At 37.0% G+C, this 22,628-nt stretch overlaps 1 protein-coding gene across 1 annotated transcript in view; it reads left to right on the forward strand.

Annotated features, from left to right (window-relative positions):
• LOC131495868 (ankyrin repeat domain-containing protein 26-like) overlaps positions 1-15,519 on the forward strand; it is a 253,686-nt gene extending 238,167 nt beyond the window's left edge. The window contains exons 22-26 of the mRNA XM_058701042.1: positions 5,144-5,434; positions 5,974-6,191; positions 7,437-7,665; positions 13,831-13,876; positions 15,278-15,519. Coding sequence (XP_058557025.1) covers positions 5,144-5,434; positions 5,974-6,191; positions 7,437-7,665; positions 13,831-13,876; positions 15,278-15,297 — 804 coding nt within the window. The 3' untranslated portion in view covers positions 15,298-15,519. The remainder of the gene's footprint in view (positions 1-5,143; positions 5,435-5,973; positions 6,192-7,436; positions 7,666-13,830; positions 13,877-15,277) is intronic.
• Positions 15,520-22,628: the final 7,109 nt, after the last annotated feature.

The raw sequence follows: 22,628 nt of genomic DNA on the forward strand, positions 1-22,628 counted from the left end.
AAGAAAAAGAAACAATGGCTTTGAATGACAGAGCGGACCAGATTGGATTTAAGAGATTTTTTTTCAGAACATTCCATCTTAAAACAGAATACACCTTGTTTTCCACTGTACATGGACTATTCTCAAGAATTGATCAAAAAAAAAATACATGCAGGTTAAATAACGTGCTACTACACTGGAATGGGTTAAGCAAGAGATACAAGAAGAAACTTAAAAAAATACATGTATACAAATGGAAATGAAAAAAAAAAAACAAAACAAAACAATGGTTTGAAACCTTTGATATGCTGCAAAAGTGGTCCTAAGAGGGAAGTACATAGCAATATAAGTCTACTTCAAGAAGCAAGAAAAATTTCAAACAACCTAACCTTACACCTAAAGGAGCTAGAAAAAGAACAACAAATGAAGCCTGAAGCCAGCATAAGAAAGCAAGTAATAATGATCAGAGCAGGGGGCCCTTGGGTGGCTTAACTGGTTAAGTGTCTGACTCTCGATTTTGGCTCAGGTCATGATCTCACAGTTGTGAGATCGAGCCTCATGTTGGGCTCTCTGCTGGCAGCATGGAACCTGTCTGGGTTTCTCTTTTTCCCTCTCTCTCTCTCTCTCTCTGCCCATCCCCCACTCATGTGTGGTCTCTCTCAAAATAAAATTTAAAAAAAGAGATTAAAGCAGAAATGAATGATAGAGAAACAAAAAAACAGATAATACTAAAACAGATCAATGAAACCTAGAGCTGGTTCTTTGTAAAAATTAATAAAACTGATAAGGTGTTAGCCAGAGTAATCAACAAGAAAATAGAAAAGACCAAAATAAATAAAACCACAAATGTGAGAGTAGAAATAAGAACCAACACCACAGAAATACAAACATTTATGAGAGAATATTGTGAAAAAATGTATGCCAACAAGTTGGACAACTTAGAAGAACTGAATAAATTCCTGGAAATATATAACTTACCAAAGTAAAACAAGAAGAAATAGAAAATTTGAAAAAAAAAATCAATAACCAGCAAGGAAACTGAATCAGGAATAAAAAAAACTCTCAACAAACACAAGTCTAGGACCAGATGCCTTCAGACGTAAATTTTAACATGTAAAGAAGAGCTAATACAAAAAAAAAAAAAAAAAAAGTTTAACCTGTCCTTTTCAAATTGTTCCAGAAAAACATAAAAGGAAGGGAAACTTCCAAATTTATTCTATGCCAGCAAAACCAGATAAAGACACCACAGAGAGAATTACAGGCCAGCATCTCTGATGAACATGCAAAAATCTTCAACAAAATAAGCAAACTGAACTTTTAAACACTACATTAAACTGAACATTTAAACACTACATTAAAAAATCATTCACCGAGGGCAGAGGCAGCTGGGTGGCTTAGTGAGGCAAGCATCCAACTTCAGCTCAGGTTATGATCTCATGGTCCGTCGGTTTGAGCCCAGTGTCAGGCTCTGTTGACAGCTTGGACCCTGGAGCCTATTTCAGATTCTGTGTTTCCCTCTCTCTCTGTCCCTCCCCTGCTTGTGCTCCTTCTCCAAAATAAATAAACATTAAAAAACTCATTCAATCATTCACTATAACCAAATGGGATTTATCCTTGGTTTCCAGGGGTGGTTCAATATTTGCAAATCAATGAATGTGATATATCATATTAATTTTCAAAAAAGCATAAAGTCATATCATTGCAATAGATGCAGAAAAATAATTTGACAAACTATAACATCCATTTATGTTACAAACTTCAACAAAGTAGGCTTAGAGGAACCATACCTCAACATAATAAAGGCCATATATGGAAAATGAGCAGCTAATATGATCCTAGCTGGGGAAAAACTGAGAGAAAAACTTCTTAGATCTTGCTTCTAGTTATCTGCTTCTTCTCATTAGCACCATTGGTTGTTAGTAAATTAATCTTAACATTTATTACATCCTACTTTAATGGAGACCAATTTCTCCTATACAAGTTTATGTGTCTTATCTCTTTTTTTTTTTCATCCACATTTCAATTTATCATTTTTGTTTTTTTTCTTAACAAACTGCCCAAAGGTTAGATTTCTTTTGTTCACAAATCTGTTAGGAAAAGTGTGGCCAGGACAGCTAGTCTCTGCCCCGCTCAGCTTCAGGTGGGGCAACTGAAAGGTTTGGGGCTGGATCCACTTGAAGATTTGTTCACTAACGTCTGGTGGTTGATGCTGGCTGTTGCCTGGGACTTCAGTTCAGGAGGCAGCAGAAACACTTAAACTGACACACCTAGACCCTCTTTGTGGCCTAGGCTTCCTCACTAAATGGGGAGCTAGATTCCAAGTAAGCAGCCTGAGATACAGAGCAAGGCAGAATCGCCTTTTGTCACCTAGGCTTGGAATACACACAGGATCATAGTCACATATTCTGTTCATTAGGAGCAAGTCACTAAAGTTGTTCCATGGTCTTTTTTTTAGTGGAATTAATATTTAAAACCTATGGACACCTTGAAAAAGCAGTATAATTTACCCACTGGCCACAAATGTTTGTATTCCTCCCACCTGAAAAATACATTCACTCCCCTCCCCCTCCAATACCTCCTGCAAGTCTCAGTTATCATGGCCTCAGGTTCAGGGCTTGAGTCCGAGATCTTACCATCTTAATCAGGTGCAGTGGGGATAAGCTGCCTGGGTTATGGTATCTAAAATATAGCCCCTTGAGTGCAAGTGTTCTCAATATGAGGACTTGAGAATGAAAGCGACAGTTATTTACCACTCACAAATGCAACATTCTAGTCAACTGCTGAAGACTCACCCATTCAGAAAAAGAAGATGGGAAGCACCCTAGTCCATAAGAGTTTGGAAATATAGCCTGATGCCTGCTGTCAGTTCTTATGTTAGGACTTAATCCTAACCACGGGAATACTTTCTCCTGTCTCTTCCCTTTCTTTACTCCTTGAGCTCTTGGTTCCTTCCTTTTCATAAGGTGTATTTGTAGCCGTTTTTTTATCCTGCTTCCTCCCTGTGGGACTTCTAAGACCCAAAGGCCTCTTTTCATTTTGCACTATTTGGTCTCTTTTAGTCCAAGGTAGCAAATAGTATGTTTGCTACCATAAATCTCTTACCTTTTTTTAGTTTTCTGTAAATATTACTGGATTTCATGCCGTGTTTTAGCAAAGCGACCCTCCCAAGTCCTTTTGAGATAAGCTTTTTGCTTCAGGTTTCCTGTGAAGCTCTTTTAGGACAATGCCTTTAAAATTCGTCTACTCCTGGGGCTCCTGGCTGGCTCAGTTGGTAGAGCATGTGACACTTGATCTCTGGGTGCTGAGTTTAAGCCCCATGTTGGGTGTGGAACCCACTTTTAAAAAAATCTTATACTCTTAAGATCCTTAAAGAAATTGGAGGCATACCTTAGATCTTTCTGTTTTCCTGGTAGCACCCTGGATTTTCTCTTAACCCAAAAGCCATTTCTTTATTTTAGCATTATTTGACAGTTCAACATGTAGAGAGGCTGTAAATGAGAAACAGATACTTGAACCCAGTCAGTCCTGGTTCCTTTAAGTTGCATAGTCTTTCTTTAGTTTCTCTTTCCTATCCGTTTTACTTTCAGGTATTTTGTAGCATGACTTCCCTTTCCTCCAGTGTCATTTTCTTCACTTGCTTAGAAACCCTTGCTGTCAGCCTCTTCACAGGCCATCAGGTTTCCACTAAGAGTCTTGTGGAGGCCCTTTTTGGGTCTCATTCTTATGCTTTTCTACATCTTTCCAGGTTCAGCCTACCTCCTGGTTCAAAGGAAGTTTAGTTTTAGGTTTTTTTGAATAGCAGCACACCATTTTAATGTCAGTATCTGTGGTAGCAATTTACTGCCGCATACTAAGCCACCTCAAAACCAGTAGTTCAAAACAGCATTTCTCTTGTTCACCAATCTTATTTTAGGCAAAGCAGAGTAGGGCAACTCATTTCTTCTTCATTTGGCATCAGCTGGCATAACTGGAAGCTGGAGACTAGAATCATCTAAAGGCTTGTTCACGCACGTGTTTGGCTGTTGAGGCTGGCCTTTGGCTAGGACGTTGGCTAGTCTCAGCTGGAGTATCTACACGAAGACTCACTAGGTAGCCTGGGATTCCTCACAACGTGGTGGCTGCGTTCTAAGGGTGAGCTTCCCTAGAGAAAGAAAGTCAGATGGAAGCTGTATCACATTTTCTAAGCGGGCCTTTAAAATCACAGCAGTTCTGCATATTCTGTTCACTAGAAACCAGTTACTGAAGCCAGCATATATTTAAGGGGAGTGATTTTCACAGAAGTATCAACGAATTTATAAAACCACCACATCCACTCCCCTTGTCTTACCAGTCATATAGAATGGATGGAAGTCCTTCCCAACTCAGCATCACTGAAACTCCAGCCAGTTTTGTTGTTGTTGTTTTTGTTTAGTATGATCTCTTATTTTCTAGAAAGTAACAAAGGATTACAAGATAACAGTATAGAATTATTTTTTTTTGCCTCAAAAACATATGTGGATCATCCAATTAAAGTTTTATACTGGGAGATGTGATTTCTTAACACATCCTGGAGAATCATTTCTCCTGGGAATGCACTTCAAATTAGCATAAAACATTTGCAGTTCAGAAACAGGTCGTGGCATTAGAATCATTACTTCTAGATTCATGAATTAGAGTCTTATTTCCAGAGTCTTATCTTGGGACGTACTTTTTGACTTGGGCATACATAAGTCAATATTATATTGCTAAAAATTCTTTTAAAATTATAGAGTGCTAAGATGGGGGAAGGGCTAAGAGAATTTCTCCTAAGAGGGGACTTATTTTATGAAAGAAAGATATGAAAAAATCATAGAAAAATAAAAGTATAGAATCAAGTGCAAATGTTGTGTACAAAAGAGAATGATAGCAAAGATCTATTTCAGTAACACCTGATGGCTTTAACTTGGCCCTTGATTTTCTGAGTTGTTTAAGGTTCCACATTCTAAGACAAGTAACATTTCATTGCAAATGAGTTTATTTAAAAATTTGAGTGCCTGGCTGGCTCAGTTACTCTTGATCTTGAGATTGTGAGTTCAAGCCTCACACTGGGCGTAGAGATTACTTAAAATCTGAAAAAAAAATTCATAGTAGTTTTGAGTTAGACTCTTTTCACTCCCCTCAAAACTATAGTGTTTTATTCATGCAGGCTGATGTCCTTACAACAGAACTGGAAACTACATCTTCAAAATGTCTACACATGGATGCAAAAAATCAAGTTCTTCAACAAGAGTTATTATCAATGAAAGCTTTCGAAGAAGAACGTGAAAAACTAGAGAGCAACAACAAGAAGTTACAGCAAGAAGTAGTAAAATTGAAACAATTTATGGAAATGAATATGGTAGAACGCGGTCAAGTGGAACAGTATAAACGGGAGATTGAAGAAAGAGCACGACTGGACATAGAAGAAAAATTACACGAAGTCAACCTGTTTTTACAGGTTAATTAATTGATCTGTAATGTGCTGTAATTCATTTCACTGCAAATTACATTTTGGATAGATGTATTGTAGGGGTTTCCTCTACTTGCTTTATGGTAATTTGTAGATTTCTGGAGGCATTTGTTCCTCCCTTTAAAGATTTCAGTTTTCATCATTATTCCTACAAAATCGAGAGGATAAGAAAAAATGATGATTTAAACAACTAGTCTCACTATTAAGAGGAAAAGAAAAATTATGATTTAAAAATTGCACTGTACTTGGATTATTCTTAAGTTTATTGTTGACTTTTAAAATTTTCTCATTGATTCTATTATTTGAATTATCAGATTGTGTGAATACTAATACAGGAATGATTGAACTTTAATTTTATAAATCATATTTAATTCAGTTGACATTAATGATAAATATTTTACACTTGAGCTTTTTTGCATTTAAAATTTCTCTCTGAAACATTGACTCCGAACTAAAGGAAACAGGTATAATTAATTATTCAGATTATACCTATTTTGAAACTATCCTGTAAATTTTTTTTTCATTAGGCACAAGCAGCAGCTCGAGAAAATTTGGACCAGGTAAGAGAAAATGCTCATGCTTCAACGAGAAGTCAAATGGAACTTAGAATTAAAGATCTGGAATCTCAGCTCTCTACAATGAAGATGTCTCAAGAAGATTCGACTAAAACAGAGTTGGAAACCTACAGGCAACTCTACCTAGAAGAATTAAAAGTTAGAAAGTCCTTGAGAAATAAGCTGAACAGGTAAGTCAAAACAGAATCATAGACAAGAAATTTAGCTTATTAATTTGCCTCTAAAGCATAATTTCTGTGGAGCCAAGATCATGAGATGAGTAGGAAGTGAAAGCCAACTAGATCGTGTCATTTTGGAAAATGAGGTTTCTAAGTGAACTTACCTTTGAAATGTTAGTCCAGGACAGTTTGCATCCCTCCTCTTTTTTTCGGGTTTACAGGACCTCTTCCCCCACCCCCACCCCCGCACTCCCCGCCTTGTATATTTTCCATTGATCGGATCTGCTAGTCTTTAAGTGGATTGTTCGAAGCTTTCTCATTTAGAAGTATATTATTATAAAATTGCTTGTCCGAATTACCCTAAATAGAAATGTCGATGAGTTTCTTTTTGGAAGATTACATCTTTAACCTAAAAGGTCAAGTACTACTACTACTCATCCTGGCAGCTTGGTACATTTATTCTCTTGATTGTGATCTTTGGTATGATTACTAGAGTGGGCCTTGAGGCAAACCATCCTTTATGCTTTTTATACTTTACATAAAGGCATCCAGGTGAAATACAGAAAGACTCACACAGGCCTGAAGGGTAGTATAATTCCCAAAATGGCTAAAAAGAGCACCATGGTGGGAGGGAGGCATGTGGAAGACGGAAGACAGAAAGGGCAGATTCTGCCTCCAGTGCCTTGGTAACTGTTATAAGCTAATTGCCTCTGTAGCTGTTTTAGTTCTTTCTGATCACACGTCTGTCATCTACTATCTCCCCTAGAGATTGTTGGTCTCAATGATTCCTCAGTGTCAAATGCTCAGTTTCTTTGAGATAATAAGCGAAATGTACAAGAGTGGTGAAAGCAAACGCTTGAAAATGTCTTTGAGGGATGGTTTAGTTTTATATCTGTAAACAGGTTTACTAAATATAAGTATGTATATATAATGGCATCCTGAAGGATCCTGTCAGTACAGCCACTCCAGAAGACAGCAAGTATTATTTGTTAAGCCATGTACATCACTGATAACCACTTCTCTCCCTTCCCTAATTTGAATTGTTAGTAAGGAATCCCCCTGGAAACATAAGTATTTCTTTAGAACAATTTTAAAAGTATAATTTTAGATAGTACGTGTGCTCCGTCACATGTTCGGTGTTAAAACACTATTCAATGGCAAATGCTATTTACTATTATGGAAACTTAAAAAAATGTATGTCATTTAGGAATGATTTAGGGAAAAAGAAAATGTATTCGTGTTTTTTACTCTTCACAGGACTAATGAGAGACTGTCAGAGAGCAATACAAAACTTCTTGTGGAGAGACAGCAGCACCAAACTTTACTCAGGACCCTTACTATGAGCCCAGGCCTGGAACCACCTTATTGTGGACATTTTGAAAATAATTTAGTGCTCAATGGAAACCTTACTCCAAGAGGAAACTTAGTGATTCCTACCTTAAACCCACGGCCGTCATATGACGACAGGGAGACTTCCTTGTGGAAGGTTAGTTATATTATCTGTTTTAGTTTGGGTTTCAGATATCAGATATAGTTGTTGCTTTTAATTTGGCGAAATTCTGAGTTGTTTAAGTAACTAGCCCATACGAAGTAAAAGTCAGCATTATATGTGCTAAGAAAGAACTGAGGTAAATTATATATATATATATATATATATATATATATAGTATAATATATAATATTATATTTATATAATATTAATATAATTTTAATATAATAAAACATAATATGTATAATATATTATAATATAATATATTATATATAATATTTAATATAATCTTAATATATAATATTAATTATATAATTATATAATATTAATATAATATATATATATATATATATATTAGTCCCTTGATCTCTCATTTCTAAGAGATACTTATTTTTATTTTATTTTAGCAAGAGAATGAATGAATGCATGAAGGGGAGGGGCAAAAGGAGAGGGAGAAAGAGAATCCCAAGCAGGTTTCATGCTCAGCACAGAGCCGAATGTGGGGCTCGGTCTCAAAACCATGAGATCATGACCTAAGTCAAAATCAAGATTTGGACACTAAAAACAACTGAGCCACCCAGGTGTGCCACAAGAGACACCTAGCATTAACTGTATTCAGTAAATATAACTAAACTTACCCATGTTAAATTTCTTGAAAAGCTTTCATTTAAACTTGATTTTAGAAAGTAAATGTTATTGCCTGCTAACCACAGGTACACTTAGATGCTTGGACTTATTTTCAGTTGGCAGTGGTTCACTAACATTTGAAAGTTTTGCTATAATCCAGTTTGTCCAACCCTGTATGTCAGTGAATGATCGTCCTCCAAACACTTAACGACATATGAATGTTTACTATTTAAAAGAATCCATGGGGGTGCCTGGGTGGCTCAGTCAGTTCAGTGTCTAACTCTTGATCTCAGCTCAGGTTTTGGTCTCAGGGTCATGAGTTCAAGTCCTGCATTGGGCTCTACGCTAAGCATGGAGGCTACTCTAAAAAAAAAAAAAAAGAATCCATGGTAAGTCCTTTTTATGAATTAAATCAACTTGTAACACTAAAAAGGTAAATTTCTCTTTTAAGTTAAAAGTGTTGCTACTTTCTTACACGAAAATACATCTTTAATTGCTTTCTTATGTATGGCACTCTTTTTTCTTTTTCCTTTTTTTTTGACTTATACCACCTTTGTTTCTATTTTTATAAACTATCTTGATGAGTGATTGTAGACCATTTTATAAATAGCTAAATCAAGCAAATATTTGAATTTTTAAAATGAAGCTTTTATTTCTTCAAATGAGTTCTTTGCCCCTTTGTCTTTTCTTTTTCTGGAACCCCTTGAAAGCAAGTATTATTACACTGGATGTTGTCCCACAGGTCCCTTAACCTAGCCTCATTTTTAAAATTCTTTTTTCTTTTTTGTTTTTCGGCTTCGATGATTTCTGAATGTTGTCCCACAGGTCCCTTAACCTAGCCTCATTTTTAAAATTCTTTTTTCTTTTTGTTTTTCGGCTTGGATGATTTCTACTACCGTGTCTTGCAAATTGTTGATCTGTTCTTCTGCATCTTCTTATCTGCTGTTGATTCCCTCTAGTGTATTTGTCATTTCTGTTATTGTATCCTTCAGCTCTGATTGGTTCTTTTTTATATTTTCTATCTCTTTCTGATGTTATCACTGGATCCATTCATTCTTCTCCCAAGTTCACTGAGCATCTTCATGACCGTTACCTTGAACTCTTATGAGGTACATTACTTATCTCTGTTTCACTTAGTGTTTTTTTCTTAGGTTTTTTCATGTTCTTTCATTTGGAATGTACTCCTCTGTGTCCTCGGTTTGTCTGACTTTCTATGTTTGTTCCTAAAATGGTTCCTTTCAACTTTTTCTCTCTTTCGAGTGGGCGTTGCTTTTGAACAATGTACGTTAGTTATGAAGTCAAGGAAGAAGAGAATGTTTCTGTAAGTGTTGTCTAGTCATTTTTCTCGGTGGAGCTGTGACAGGTGACACTGGGTAGGCGGCAAGTAACCCTGCTCTTCTCTTTCTAAATTCAGAACACAGGAGACAGGGAGATGGAGATAAACTTAGTAGCTTTATTACTAATACACACTAACAAATTGGAGGATATGATTTAGGTTATGTTAGCCACTTTGGGCTTCCTCCCAAATTGGGCACTTCCCCACACATTTGTAAATTGAGGAAACAAATGCTTGACCCCCACCCCAGGGGCCGGGTGCTTACCACAGAGCTGAGAGAAGACCCAAATTCATGTTACTGTGGGCAGGCACATCTTTTCAAAGAGGAGATTCAGAAACACATAAGCACTGCTTAGCTCCTTCTCCCAAATTCACCCGTTAGGTAAGTCTCCCTTCCCATCGGGAGGGAGAGAGAGATAAGTCCACACGTGAGAAGTGAAGGTTCACCTATAAATTCCGACTGGATTTAAAATATAAATAAAGTGAATTGTGTCTTTTGTACATACCAACGAATGATGAGAGGTTAGGCAGAAGCATGCTAGAAGGGAAAGAGAAATCTGTGTTGGGTTTCAAATTTTGCTATAAATAACCACACCATGGGTTCACTCATTTGTTGATTGATTTTGATAAATCAAATTTTCTTTGGAAGGAATAAATAATCCTTTCAGGAAGAATTTACTCAGTTTCAGCTTGCTTGCTTCACCTAAAGATTTTCTCTTTAAAGTTCTCTGTCCTGTGGTTTAAAAAAGTTGTGCTTGTGGTGCCTGGGTGGCTCAGTCGGTTAAGCGGCCGACTTCGGCTCAGGTCATGATCTTGGGGTCCGTGAGTTTGAGCCCCGCATCGGGCTCGGTGCTGACAGCTCAGAGCCTGGACCCTGGTTCAGATTCTCTGTCTCCCTCTCTCTGACCCTCCCCCATTCATGCTCTGTCTCTCTCTGTCTCAAAAATAAATAAACGTTAAAAAAAATTAAAAAAAATTAAAAAGTTGTGCTTAAAAATTGACAGCTACTAAAAGGAGTTAACATAATTTCTGTTCCTTTATTTTCACTCATGACTTTAAAATTTGTAATTTAGTTAGAGAGCTACTATTGTGTGCTTCATACCTAAGCATTACTGAGCCACATGGCAACGTTTTATGCATTCATTTTCTCTGAGTTATACTTAAAATACACATATTTTTCCTGACTATGAGGAAGTAACTGGCATAGAACTCTAGGCTTGGTAAGACCACAAGTGTAGTCCTGGTCTGCATCTAGTTGGATTCATGACCTCAGGCAAAGTGCATTCTCTCTGAGCCCTTTTTGTCTATTATGCAAAATTCGGGACTTTGACTAAATTGGTGACTTTTATACCTTCAAAATAATTTTTTTCAAAGAATAGAATGTATTTTTTTTGCATTAAACTGTATTGTGTAAAACAGAGAGAAGTAGAGCTGTCTAACTAAAGGAGAGATGGAGACTACGGCTGTGACTTCCTTGCCCCTCAATCCTGCAGTGTCCCCAACCGAACCTTAGATTTCTATGGGCCATATTTGAATGCTAACAGTTAATGAGAAAATCCTTCTAATTAAAAATCCTTTAAAAATGTTCTTTGAATTAAAATTTGCTGATATATAGTCATTCTGTGTGTAATTTTCTCACACTCTTATATTTCTGATCAATGGAAAGGTATACATAAAAGTACACATGTGTTCTTATTCATGGACTTGAAAGCTATTTTCACCATCGAAACACAGTTTTTACCTAGATATAAAGATAAAGGTCACAGAGGTAAATATTTAGGAAAAGAGCTTTTGGGGAAAAGATGCAACATTACCTTGGTAGCTCCTTAAGTCATGTCATATAAAAAACGTGGTTTATATTTTATATCGTATTTATTAATGTAATATAAAATTGTTTGAATAAAGCCTTCCCCCATCATCTGGTATTGAGTTATTAATTTTATAAGTCTGGTATAGTAATGTTGTCCCATTCATTTTATAAGGCCTGAATATAATGCTATTGTCAGAAAAGTGTTATGGTTCCTCAAAAACTTAAAAATAGATATTCATTAATTCCACTGCTGCGTATTTACCCAAAGAAAATGAAAACACTAATTTGAAAAGTTGTATGCATCCCTATGTTTATGGAAATATTGTTTGCGATAACCAAAATAGGGAAGCAACCTAAGTGTCCATGGAGAGATGAATGGATAAAGACAATGTGTAATGTGTATACAATGAAATATAGCTCAGCTATCACAAAGAATGAGATCTTGCCATTTGTGACAACATTGATAGACATAGAGGGTATTATGCTGGGTGAAATAAATCAGAGAAAGACAAATAAATACCATCTGATTTCACTTACATGTGGAATATAAAAAAAACAAAACAAGTGAACAAACAGAATCATAACTACAGAGGACAAATTGGTGGTTGCTAGAGGGGAGGTGGGTAGAGAGGTATGGGCAAAATAGATGAAGGGGAGTAAGAGGTACAAATTCCCAGTTATAAAGTAAATAAGTCACAGGAATGAAGAATACAGCATATGGAATATCGTCAATAATACTGTATTAATGTTGTATGGTGACAGAGGGTAACTACACATATGGTAGCAAGCATAGCATAGTGTATACAATTGTCCAATCTGAATTTGTATACTGAAAAACTAGTGTAACATTGTTATGTCAACTATACTTCAATTAAAAAAAGGTATTAGGGAAAACAGTCTCTGAAAATATTGGGAAACATGTCAGCCAAAACATTTGTCCTCACACCCGAATTTGTAGACATTTGAATCCTTATCACCGCATTGTTGATTATGTCCTGTACACTATTTTGGAGCCCGTTTGGGGCATTCAGGGAGAGGCTACCTTGTCTAAGAAAGATCTAAATAAGACCATTCTCGACAGGAACAGTTGTAATATACAGTTGACCCTTGACCAGCATGGTTTTGCACTGTGCGGGTCTACTTTACTTACACATGGATTATTTTTGGATACTGTACAGTACTGTAAGTGTATTTCCTTTTCCTTCCATTTTTCTCAATGTCATTTTTTGCCCTAGCTTATTCTACTGTACAAAACATGTATGAATCGACTGTTTATGTTACCGGTAAGGCTTCCGGTCAACAGTAGGCTATTAGTAATAAGTTTTGGGGGGATGAAAAATTATATACAGGTTTTTGACTGTACCGCACCCCTGTGTTATTCATGGGTCACCTGTAGTTGGAAATATTCGTACACATTTCATAAGTGGATAACCATAACTTTAATAAGTCAAGTGTTTCAAAACTTGGTCCTAATTTGGAGAAAGGAAACAAAGTTACAATTGAAAATTGTATACTGTTTTCCTTATCTCTAATGGAGAAAGTTATAAATCAGAAGCTAAATTTGGAAACTGTTGTAACCCTCTATTTTTCCTTTCTTCAAAGAGATTTTCTGAAATCTTTGTGTGCATATGAAAGGAAATAAGTGTTTTAGTCATAATACAGATACCAAAACGTTTTTACTCAATTTTTGCCAGTAGAATTTCCACATGACAGTAAGACAGTCCCACTTTCTTCATTTTATATGTATTTAAGAGTCAGTCCTGAAAAATTAACAGCAAAAAGCATTCCTTCAAATTTTGTTTTTCTACAAGTGAAAAAATGGAAAGCCCATTTTAAGGAACAATTCATTAAGGTAAAAAACTGATTAAACTTTCATAAATGGCAGTTTTTCTAATCATTTCCAAGTAATAATTCAGTATACAATATGATTCTTATTTAAACTTTTTTGTACCAGTAATATCCAACATCACTTTTCAGAGATTATACATATTCAATAGATCAATATTAATTGTGCTTTTTATCAGACTCACTTAAATAGCATTATATATATATATATATATAATGTACACATTATATATATTAATATAATACACATAATATATTATATATATAACATACACATTATATACGTATACACACACACACACGTATATATGTATACATATGTGTGTGCGTGTATGTATGTATCTGTTCTCCGTTATCTAAAACTAAAATAAAATAGGTAGGAATTTATTTTATTCATGTGATAGTTTTTCTGTTTAAGCAATCCCTAACTTTGGTTTAATCTCTACAAGTATTATTTCAAGACCACATGTCCTAAGCTATATATAATTCCTACCATGTCTTTTGCTTACCTTGCACATTCTAAATAATATTTGCCTTATTTCAGACGCAGCGGGAGTTGGAGAAAAGAATAACCAGAGCACTAGAAGAAGGTATGTTGCCAAAATGTATGAAGTTAGATATCATTGATTTCTGAAATAAAATATAAATAGTAAATGGCATCCCTTTCCATTGTTTGGATAATAGATACTACATTCACATTTTTTTGTACATAGCTAATAAAAAATGTAAAAGCATGAGCATAATGAAGAACACACTTCTTCCTCATTTAGTCCTCATGTGTCATAGCTCTTTTAAAATCTCCCACAAGTCTAGGGGCAAGCAGGTGGCTCAGTCGGTTGGGCGACTGATTTCAGCTCAGGTGGGTTCAGGCCCCACAGAGGGCTCTGTGCTGAAAGCTCGGAGCCTGGAGCCTGCTTCAGATTCTGTGTCTCCCTCTCTCTGTGCCCCTGCCCGCTTGTGGTTTGTCTCTCTCTCAAAAATAAATAAACGTTAAAGAAGTTTTTTCAATCTCCGTAAGTCTATATATCTGTTATTATTTCTGGCGATAATCTTCCTTCACTGGTGCCATCCCTATGGAACTGTCAACCTGCACAAGTCTCAGAAAAGGTTGCTTTATCAAATTGTTGTTTCTGCTAGTGATAGAAGACCCAAAAGCCAAAGTAATCTTAGTAATGCTTGGTTAAGTAATTAGAGGTCATATAGCTGTCATTGACAGGTAACGGGTTTCAATCTTCACTCATTGATTTTGTCATTGCTCTTGCCCTTGGGTAAAACTTCAAATTCCTTAGCATGGAATGAAAACACCCAAATCAGTTTGCTTCTTGCCAGATGATTCAGCCTTGTCTCTCACTGTTTGCCCTACTCTGCTGCTTTGCTCTAGCACCTTGTCAAACTAAACTACTCATAATTAATTGCACAAGTGTTCTTCCTCACTTCTAGCTCTTTGTATGTGCTTCTTCCCTCTACCTAGCATACTTTTTCCTTATCCTTCAGGTATCAGCTGACATATCACCTTCACCAAAGAGCAGACAATATTGACACAAAACTGGGATGTCCCTTCCGTATGTTCCAGTAGTGCTGTGTTTCATACCTGTCACTTATATCTGTACACTTGGCTCTGTTTGGAAATGCCTGTTTGATTTTTCGGTTTATAGTTTATGATTGTTCAGGGTGGACTGTGTCCTCATCTTGTACTTTCGTCTTGTAATGAAAAAAACAGAAACTCTGACATTTATCCACAATAGCAATTAATTCAGTGTGCAACCCTGAGCAAAATATATTTAATACTAATCTTGGGTTTCATATTGCAGTTGTACATAGGTATTTTTCATTTTTCTTAACACTCATAAAGGCCCCAACTTTTTTTTTCTATTTTCTTTCCTTTCCTTTCCTTTTCTTTTCTTTTCTTTTCTTTTCTTTTCTTTTTTTTTAATCACTTGTAGTGAAAAGTATTTTGGAGAAAGAAGATAATTCTTTCTTTTCCTTTTCAGCTGCTACCAAATTTGAATGAGGATCCTGTAGAAATCCTTTAGTATCTACTGATGATTCAATTCTAAATCAAGATCCAGTATGGAAAGCGTCACGAGAATATGTACAGATTTTGAACAAAAATTATACAATTTGAAAAATAAATAGAAAAAATTTACTGGATGCTTACAAAACATTTTCATTGCTTCGCAATTGAACACACTATACAGCAAAGTCTTGATTAAAGGAAAATGTTTTTGTTTCATATGTGTGTAATGAAAATCTTTATAATATTTTAAACTATGTTTCTTGGCATCTCATTAACTTTTAAGCACATTTTGTACGTGGAAACCAGCACTAGAGGGTTTTACATACATCAGACCACTCCACTACCAGCGGTTTGAACAGCACCCAAACAACCAAGTTGTCATTAATACTTCAGTAGTGTTCATGGATGGCTTTTTGTATTTTCCAATTTTTATGACTATATGTGGGCCTAAAGATTTAGACATTATGTTGATATATTCCTGCTATGCCTATTGCCAATGTTTGTACATATTACAATTTTTTTATACTACCATAAAACCTATCTATAATTTTAATTGTAAACACTGATTCGTAGCTCTTTCCACATGGAGAAATAAAATTTGCCTAAGGCTTTTCAACTTTTCTATTTATTTATTTATTTATTTATTCATTCATTTATTTTTGATTTGCTTTTTGGAAACAAAGTTAGAGACAAGAAAAATTAGAGAAAACAAAACAAAAAAACCTCCCCCCCCCCCCCCGCCCCAGAGCCATTTGCAAGTAAACTGCTAATGGGATGCCTGATTCCTGTAGCATTTAAATCCTACAAGTCAGTACATTCCACATAACTACCACACAACCTTCACAATCAGAACATTAACTCTAATACACTCGACTCTTTAACAACGGGGTTAAGGGCTCTGACCACGCCCCCCCACAGTCAAAAAGCCATGAACAACTTTTGACCCCCAAAGACTTAACCACTACTACTACCAGTAATCTTTTGTATATTATCGTATCATACTATATTCTTAAAGTAAGCTACAGAAAATAATACCATGAAGAAAATTATAAAAGAAATTACATTTCCAGTACTGAAAAAAAAAATCTGTGTGTAGTCAGTGCACCCATTAAAACTCTTTTGTTCAAGGGTTCAGTATAATTCTATCATTTATTCCTCATAATTCTTTTTAAGTTTGGTCACTTATCTGTAGTATACGTTATACCAAGGAAGGTCCTGTTTAGAGCCATGTATTGAATTGTGTGTCTTGGTCTCTTTCACTCCAGAACAGTTCCTTTGTCTTTCCTCGACTTTCATGACTTTTAACCTTTTGACGGGTAAATTCCAGTAATGTGGAATGTGGATTTTTCTTAGGCTTCCTTATGGTAAAATTCAGACCATACATGTTTAGCAAGAGTATCACTACAACCTACTCTTTGCATCCTATCATGTGACCTACAATTTTGATTTGTCCCCATACTGGTGATGTTAATGTTGGCCACCGGAGGTAGTATCTGCCAGGTTTCTCGCCTGGAATGTTAACTTTCCACTTTCCAATTATTTAGTATTTTATGGGGAAGTACTTTGAGACATGTAAATATCTCCTTTCTCAGACACCCTGTGCCAGGCCACCTCTTCTGCAGATGACTTGCCCCCCTGCAGGTTCTGAAAACCCCCACTGGGCTATTCTTCCCCTGTGCAGATGCCTCCCTACCCTGTTCAGTCTGTGATACTTCATTATTCTATACCATTCACTTTTCAGGGATGCTCTCACTTGAGCTCCAACACTGTGCAGGGTGACTGTCCTACACATAATGCCTTCCCCATTCTAAGCTCTAACACCTCACTCTGGACCCGCACAACTCCATGCCTCTGTTTCTAGGACTGGGAACTAAAATGTTGGGGATGAGAAAGAAGAAAGGAAGAAGGGCTCCACGGGTCTTTTATAATCAACTTGGCAAGCTCTCCAAAGCCGGTTCTCATTGGAATTGCATCGAATCGGCCAACAGTTTGTAAGGAAAGACATTTCTTATACTGATTTTTCCAAACAACTAGTCTTTTAATTATCTAAGCTTATTCCCCACAATATATTGTTTCTTACTCGAGTGTTTTTTCTGCAGATTCTTTTGGATTTGGTACATGCAGTGACATATAATCTATAAATAGTGGCATTTTTGTTTCCAATTCCTAGAGCCTTCATTTTTTTCTTTCCTACTACAAGAATGACGTTGAGTAAATGTGAGGATAGTGAGTGTTCATGTCTTCTTGAAATTGCAACATGTAAAAGTAGTTTTCTATAACTATGTAGATAGTGGGGTTTTTAAAAGTGTGCGTCTTTTATTAGTCTCTTAGTTTGCTCTTGCCGTTTACAACAGATCACCATCCACACAGTGTCTTAAAGCCACACGCATTTATCTCACATTTTTATGGGCCAGAAGCTAAGCAATGGCTTAGCTGGGTCCTTTGTTCAGGTTCTCACAAGGCTGTACTCAAGGTGTCTGCTAGACTGCGCTTCCCCATTTGGGTGCTTCAACGGGGAAGAATCTGCTTCCAAGCCCATTGAGTTTGTTTATAAGAGAATTTCCTTGTGACCGTATGACTGGACTCATTTCCACAGCTCTTTGCCAGTTGGAGGCTAGTTGGAGGCTTAGGTCCTAAGCGTTCCCAGACACTTGTCTTAGTCTTTTTGGGCTGCTCTAACAAAATACCATAGGCTTATGAAAAAAAAAAAAAAGTTTTATTTTTCACAGTTCTGGAGGCTGGGAAGTCCAAAATGAAGGCACTGGCAGATTCAGTGTACAGCGACGGCCTGCTTCCTGGTTCATGGACGCTGGTCTTCCTGCTTGGCACAGGGCCAAGGGAGCTCTCACAGCCCTCCTTTATAAGGGCACTAATCCCATTCATGAGGGCTCCACCTTCGTGACTTCATCATTTCCCAAATCCCCCACTTCTAAATACTATCACGTTGAACATTAAGAGTTAACACATGAATTTGGGAATTTGTGGGGACACAAATATTCAGCCTAGAGCAAGGCTGTTCCTTGTTCTTGGCCACGCAGACTTCCTCAATACGGCCGCTTAGTTTAGGAGGCCAGCAAGGAGAATGTCACTTCAGCGAAGGCTCAGTCCTCCTTGAAGGGTGTTCACGTGATTAGATCAGGGTTGCCTAGCATAATCCTCCTTTGGATTAACTCTGAATTAACTGAATTAATTATGTCTGCAATTTTCCTTTACATGTGCCATATTCTAATAGCTAGAGTCAAGTCACAGATCTTAAGCGAAAAGATTTATAAAGAAAAGGTGACAACACTAAAGGGCAGATATTATGGGGTCACTTAGGGTCTTTCTGCTACAAGTATATTAAGGAAGTTCCCTTATAATACTAGTTTTCTAAGTTCTGTCATGAATGAATATTGAATGTTAAAAGATGTTTATTTCACATCTATTGAGATAATTTTTTTAACTGTTTATTTTTGAGAGAGACCAAGCAAGCCAGCAGGGGAGGGGCAGAGAGAGAGGGAGACAGGATCTGAAGCAAGCTCTGCGCTGACAGTGGCGAGCCCAATGTGAACCCCACGTGGGGCTTAAACTCACATACTGTGAGATCATGACCTGAGCCTAAGTTGGATGCTTAACCGACTGAGCTACCCAGGTACCCTGAGATAAGTTTTTAAAATATTTGTGAATGGGGGGAGGGGCCAAGATGGCGGAACAACATGGAAGTTTTGTGTGTGTGTCTCCCATCCATGAAATACAGCCAGGCCAACACGAAACCATCCTACACACCTAGAACACTGATCGGAGGACTAACACAACAATCTGCACAACCTGAACCACAGAATTCAGCAGGAATTTACCCCAAAAGAAAGAGCATGAAGAAACCACAGCCAGGGATTTAACCAACACAGGTACAAGCAAGATGTCTGAACCAGAATTTAGAATCACGATAATAAGAATATTAGCTGGGGTCGAAAATAGATTAGAATCCCTTTCTGCAGAGATAAAAGAAGTAAAAAATAGCCAGAATGAAATTGAAAATAATATAACTGAGCTGCAATCCGGATGGATGCAGTGGCAGCAAGGATGGACAAGGCAGAACAGAGAATCCGTGATATACAGGACAAACTTATAGAGAATAACGAAGCAGAAAAAAAAGAGGGAGATGAAGGCAAAAGAGCATGATGTAAGCATTAGAGAAACCAGTGACTCATTAAAAAGGAACAACATCAGAATCATAGGGGTCCCAGAAGCGGAAGAGAGAGAAATAGGGTTATTAAGGTTATGTGAGCAAATGATAGCGGAAAACATTTACAAAACCTGGGGAAAGACACAGACATCAAAATCCAGGAAGCACAGAGGACCCCCATTAGATTCAACAAAAACCGACCAACAAGGCATATCATAATCAAATTCACAAAATACCCAGGCAAGGAGAGAATCATGAAAGCAGCAAGGAAAAAAAAAAAGTTCCCTAACCTAAAAGGGAAGACAGATCAGGTTTGCAGCAGACCTATCCACAGAAACTTGGCAGGCAAGAAAGCAGTGGCAGGATATATTCAGTGTGCTGAATCAGAAAAATATGCAGGGGCGCCTGGGTGGCTCAGTCGGTTAGGCGTCCAATTTTGGCTCTGGTCATGATCTCGCAGTTTGTGAGTTCGAGCCCCCTGTCGGGCTCTGTGCTGACAGGTCAGAGCCTGGAGCCTGCTTCGGATTCTCTGTCTCCCTCTCTCTCTGCCCCTCCTCTGCTCATGCTCTCTCTCTCTCTCTCTCTCTCTCTGTCAAAAATAAATAAACATTAAACAAATAAAAAAAATAAATGCAGCCAAGAATTCTTTATCCAGCAAGGCTGTCACTCAAAATAGAGAGAAAAAGTTTCCCAGACAAACAAAAATTAAAGGAATTTGTGACCACTAAACCAGCCCTGCAAGAAATTTTAAGGGGGACTTTCTGAGGGAAGAAAAGATGAAAATATATATATACATACATACATACATACATACATATACATATATGTATATATGTATACATATATATATATATATATATATATATATACTAAAAGCAACAAAGATTAGAAAGGAGCAGAGAACTCCACCAGAAACTCCAAGTGTACAAGCGTCATAATGGCAATAAATTCATATCTTTCAGTACTCACTCTAAATGTCAGTGGCCTCAATGCTCCAATCAAAAGGCATAGGGTAACAGAATGGATAAGAAAACAAGGTCCATCTATATGCTGTTTACAGGAGACTCAGTTTAGACCTAAAGACACCTTCAGATTGAAAATAAGGGGATGGAGAACCATCTATCATGCTAATGGTCAACAAAAGAAAGCTAGAGTAGCCATACTTATATCAGAAAATCTAGAGTTTAAAATAAAGACTGTATCAAGAGATGCAGAAGGGCATTATGTCATAATCAAGGTGTCTATCCACCAAGAAGACCTAACAATTGTAAACATTTATGCGCCAAATGTGACAGCACCTTAATATGTAAATCCATTAATCACGAACATAAGGAAACTCATCGATAGTAATACCATAATAGTAGGAGACTTCAACACCCCACTCACAGCAATGGACAGATCATCTAATCAAAAAAAAAAATCAACAAGGGAACAATGGCTTTGAATGACACACTGGACCAGATGGACTTAACAGATATATTCAGAACATTTCATCCTAAACCAGCAGAATATACGTTCTTCTCCAGTGCACATGGAACGTTCTCCAGAATAGACCATATACTGGGACATAAATCAGCCCTAAGTAAGTACAAAAAGATTGAGATCATACCGTGCATATTTTCAGACCACAACACTATGAAACTCGAAATCAACCACAAGAAAATATTGGGAAAGGTAACACATACTTGGAGACTGAAGAACATCCTACTAAAAAATGAATGGGCCAACCAAGGAGTTAAAGAGGAAATTGAAAAGTACATGGAAGTCAATGAAAGGGATAACACCACAACCCAAAACCTCTGGGATGCAGCAAAGGTGGTTATAAGAGGAAAATATATAGCAATCCAGGCCTTCCTAAAGAAGGAAGAAAGATCTCAGATACACAACCTAACCTTACGCCTTAAGGAGCTGGAAAAAGAACAGCAAATAAAACCCCAAACCAGCAGAAGACAGGAAATAATAAAGATTACAGCAGAAATTAATGCTATCGAAACAAACAAACAAACCCACAAAAATACCAGTAGAACAGATCAATCAAGCCAGAATCTGGTGCCTTGAAAGAATTAACAAAATTGATAAACCACTAGCCAGTCTGGTCAAAAAAGAAAAAAGGAAAGGACCGAAATAAATAAAATCAAGAATGAAAGAGGAGAGATCACAACCAACACAGCAGAAATAAAAACAATAATAAGATAATAGTACGAGCAATTATATGCCAATAAAATGGGTAACCTGGAAGAAATGGACAAATTCCTAGAAACATATACACTACCAACACTGAAACAGGAAGAAATAGAAAATTTGAACAGACCCATAACCAGTAAGGACATCGAATTAGTAATCAAAAATCTGCCAAAAAACAAGAGTCCAGGGCCAGATGGCTTTCCAGGGGGGAATTCTACCAAACATTTAAGGAAGAGTTAGCACCTATTCTCTTGAAACTGTTCCAAAACATAGAAATGGAAGGAAAACTTGCAAACTCTTTCTATGAAGCCAGCACTACCTTGATTCCAAAACCAGTCAGAGACCCCCACTACAAAGGAGAACTATAGACAACGTTCCCTGAGGAACATGGATGCAAAAATTCTCAACAAGATATTAGCCAACCAGATCCAACAATACATGAAAAGTATTACTCACCACGACCAAGCGGGATTTATACCTGGGATGCGGGGCTGGTTCCATATCTGCAAAACAATTAACGTGATTCATCACATCAATAAAAGAAAGGGCAAGAACCATATGACCCTCTCAATAGATGCAGAGAAAGCATTTGACAAAATACAGCATCCTTTCTTGATAAAATCCCTCAAGAAAAGAGGGAGAGAAGGAGCATACCTCGAGATCATAAAAGCCATATATGAACAACCCAATGCTAATATCCTCAGTGGGGAAAAATGGGAGTTTCCCCTCTAAGGTCAGGAACAAGACAGGGATGTCCGCTCTCGCGACTGTTACTCAACATAGTATTGGGAGTCTTAGCCTCTGCAATCAGACAACACAAAGAAATAAAAGGCATCCAAATCGGCCAGGAGGAGGTCAAACTTTCCCTCTTCTCAGATGACATGATACTCTATATGGAAAACCCCCAAAATGCCACCAAAAAACTGCTAGAATGGATTCATGAATTCGGCAAAGTTGCAGGATATGAAATCAATGC

The sequence above is a fragment of the Neofelis nebulosa genome, chromosome 15 (genome assembly GCF_028018385.1).
Source record: "Neofelis nebulosa isolate mNeoNeb1 chromosome 15, mNeoNeb1.pri, whole genome shotgun sequence".
Classification (NCBI taxonomy): Eukaryota; Metazoa; Chordata; class Mammalia; order Carnivora; family Felidae; genus Neofelis; species Neofelis nebulosa.